This window comes from Geospiza fortis, unplaced genomic scaffold, assembly GCF_000277835.1.
Source record: "Geospiza fortis unplaced genomic scaffold, GeoFor_1.0 scaffold112, whole genome shotgun sequence".
NCBI classification, from domain to species: Eukaryota; Metazoa; Chordata; class Aves; order Passeriformes; family Thraupidae; genus Geospiza; species Geospiza fortis.
This window is the reverse complement of record NW_005054298.1, coordinates 10818103-10821440: the sequence shown is the minus strand read 5'-3', so window position 1 is coordinate 10821440 and position 3338 is coordinate 10818103. Positions and strand designations below refer to the sequence as shown.

Sequence of the window (3338 nt, the reverse complement as noted above, 5' to 3'; positions counted from 1 at the left end):
GGTGCCCAGTTTTTACTGATTTCTGCTGGATTTAGGTGCCTAATTCACTTTTATACCTTCCCAGTAGCATCGTTCTAGGCGGAAATTTTGTATCCAATAGAATTTTGTTTAAGAGGAAATTGGAGCTTTCCTGGGCAGAGCATGTAATATGGCTTGGACCATAAAAAGAACTGATGCTTCCCAAGGGAAGTATGTCTCTTGAACTGTATGAGTTGGCAGGTTTGAAAGTTTTAAGTTTATTTGCTTATTTAAAGAGTCATAACACAGTCGTAGGCCCTGAAACAATTTATCTTCCAGTTTATGCTCTAGATTGAACATAGTATTTGTCAGAGAAATTATTTCAGAGTCAATTTTTTAAAAGTAGCTGCTGAAAGCATGCTGCTTTCTGAAAATATCTTTTTGCTGAGTATGCCAGAACCGCTGCCTGGAAGTTTAAATCTGAAAGAAAAGAAAAAGAATGTATAGAAAACACATACTGTTTCTTGTTGGGCTTTAGTTGGGTTTTTTTGGTTGGTTTTTTTGGGGGTTTTTTTTGGGTTTTTTTTTTTGTTTTTTTTTTTTAATACTGAGCTTGACTATCCATCAGAACAAACTCCTAAAGGAAAATTCTGTCTCCTGAAATTTTTCAAATTAAAATGTGATCCTGTTTTGAAAGTTGTAGTCAAACTCAGCTTATTGAATTTAGGATTCAGGTTACTGATTAAAATTTTTGCAGCTGCACTGTAGAGGAGGTTGGCACAGACTGATCTAATTATTGGCTCTTTCTGACCTTAATACCTGTAGACTGTATAGTGGAAGGCAGGACTGGGATTGTGCTAGCAAGGACTGGACAAGTATGTTGGGTAAATACAGGGTGTGTATTGATTGCTGGGGGAGGAGGAAGTGTGGTGGCTTTAGTGTTGTCTTTATTGTGGTAAATTGATTTACTGGAGGAAAGGGAGAAGTTAATTCTTCATATCAATCATCCTGTGTTTAAAGGCCCAAAAATTATTGTGTATCTCTTCCTCTGTAAAGATGTTTTGTGTTTTGTTAATGTAAAAAATTGTTTCTTTGGTTATTGTGCTCTGCTTCTTCTCAAGTTTTCTGCTTTGGTTGTTTGGGGTTTTTTTAGTGCTAGAGACATGACAAACCTATCTGTGCACAGTTTAATTCCTGGTTTTGTGTTACGAACAGGTTAGGATTTGACTATGGCAGTGCGATTCCTGTGGAAGGCATCAGTGTGGTTCAAGAAGCACAAGATCACTGTGTTGGCTGTTTCTTGCATGGGACTGCTTGGCACTAACCTTTCCTATCACGTGTTTCCTGAGCAGACATTCAAACTGCTGCACGAGTGCTGGTCAGAGGGGCAGCCAGCTGAGCTTTCAGAGAAGCTCTGTGGTGTGTTTCAAGATGTCCTTCAAGATACTGGTGTGAAGTCCAGTGGCTCCTACAGAGCCTTTGCAGCTTCTAGCTTCCACCCTGTGAGCGCTGGAATTCCCTGGCTGCCCGAAGGCTGTTTGGTGGGCATCCCGCCTAACTTTGATAGCACAGCTGAGGATAAAAAAGGAATAGTCAACCATGTTGTTGTAATAAATGGCAAGGAGGTAGACTGGGACAGCAGTGAAGGTGTGGCTTTGAAGGAAGCTCTCACATTTTCCCTTAAAGCTCAGAAGTTTGCCATTGCCAGAGAAGTTATGTACTTGCAGAATGGCAGCCCTTTAGCAAGTGCAGTTGTGGCTCCGACTTGCTTGGCTGGGACGTTTGTCTGTGGGACTGCTCTAAAGCTGCTGCTGGGGTTATCCAGTGGCCCTGTGATCCTCCGGGGCCTCTGTAACCTTGTCACTGCCATGGGAGGACTGCTCTGCTACTATGTTTCTTCTGATGCCATCACCTATCACCTGGACTGCAGGGCCGACTCCAAGGCAGCCAGGCTTTCCAAGGACTATGCCAGCGGTGGCCTTGAATTTTATGATAAGATCTTGTCCCGCAACAGGATTTTTCGTGGTCTGATGGGCAAAGAAGGGATGAAAACGTATGCCCCAAGTGGTAACCTTTTCCCAAGGCACTGGTTCAGAATAAAGTATACCCCATACACTTACCGGAGAACTTTGATTCTTAATATTTTAAGAGAGCTCCAGGCATCTGATGGGAGTGCATGAATTTTAAACTTGTGAATTATGTATTTTGGAACACCACTGTGCTGCTTTTTTCTTTTTTTGCTTCTGTATCTTCATTAGAATTTTGGGGTTTATTTTTGCATATAGTTCAGAAAGAGTCATTGCACGTTTCTTGAATAAAGAATTCTCTCTTAAAATATTAAAGACTTGCTTCCAAAGTGCTCAGTTCTGTGTGCATCTCAAATCACAAGACTGCTGAGAAGGGAAACTTTTCAGACACTGATCTGGAAGCTCTGCTGTGCTGCTTTGCCTTCCTGCCATTTCAGTCTGGCAAATTGCAAGGTGCAAGTCCAGAGGAGGTTTTGGAATCATTACTATTTAAATTCGGGTGTTTGCTCTTTCTCTTGTGGAACAACACTGATATTTTTAAAAAATGGGCAGTCTGTACCATGTGGTTACATAAATATCAAGACACAGAGTGTTTCTGTTCTGTATAAGTTCTTGTGCTGTGTATGTTCTTATGCTGCAATCACCATTCTTCAGTAGGAGACATTAGTTATGCTGCAATTCCTACCAGTACAGACAGTTTATTATCAGCACCTGCATCATTTGCTTAAATCTAGTTCTGCTCTCTCTAGTACATGGTGACTGCAATGTCACTGTGAATGTTCCCCAGGAGTGGTAGCGTGTAAGAGGACTGTCCTGGATTGTTTCCTCACAAGTAGGATAAGCATGTTGAGAAAAGGTTTTTCTGCTTGTTTGGTATAGTTTTTTGTTTCATTTAAAAATATATGTAGATGTATGTCACCTGTTTTATCAGTGAAGGCAAGGTATGAGACATGAGCCTGGCATTTGGTGCAGAAACTGGTGAGGTCTTGGATGCAGAGTTGCCAAAGGAGATTATTCTCCTGGCTCAACAAGATTTTGTCTGGCAGGCCAAGCTTTGCCCAGGATTACTAATCTTTTGGAGAAGTCTTTAGTGCATGGGCAGTAAGCTTTCCACTATAGCCTCACCTTGATTTTCAAGGTGATAGTTTTCAAACTTTGTGGTTCCTTCTTTCCTGTATTTCTATTGCTGTTCCAGTAGCTCTCCCTGGTGATGTCAGAATAGTTCTCATCTCTGTCATTCTCACCAGCAGCTTCTATTATTTTGTGTTTTCTCAGTCAGAGATGTGCTGAGTGTCCTCTCTGCCCTGGCTTTGTCCTTTCTTCATCTGCTTCAATAAGAACTGTCACACCTGT

General features: G+C 41.4%; 1 protein-coding gene across 2 annotated transcripts in view; it reads left to right on the top strand.

Annotated features, from left to right (window-relative positions):
* The window catches only part of TMEM177 (transmembrane protein 177), a 32392-nt gene extending 30092 nt beyond the window's left edge, over positions 1-2300 (top strand). The window contains exons 1-2 of one of the 2 annotated variants that reach the window (XM_005415774.2): positions 1-35; positions 1174-2300. The exon at positions 1-35 is cut by the window's left edge and continues 469 nt beyond it. In XM_005415774.2, the coding sequence (XP_005415831.1) occupies positions 1188-2138 (951 nt within the window). In that variant the 5' untranslated portion in view covers positions 1-35; positions 1174-1187 and the 3' untranslated portion in view covers positions 2139-2300. The remainder of the gene's footprint in view (positions 36-1173) is intronic. The other variant, XM_031059003.1, reaches the window with a different exon arrangement.
* Positions 2301-3338: the final 1038 nt, after the last annotated feature.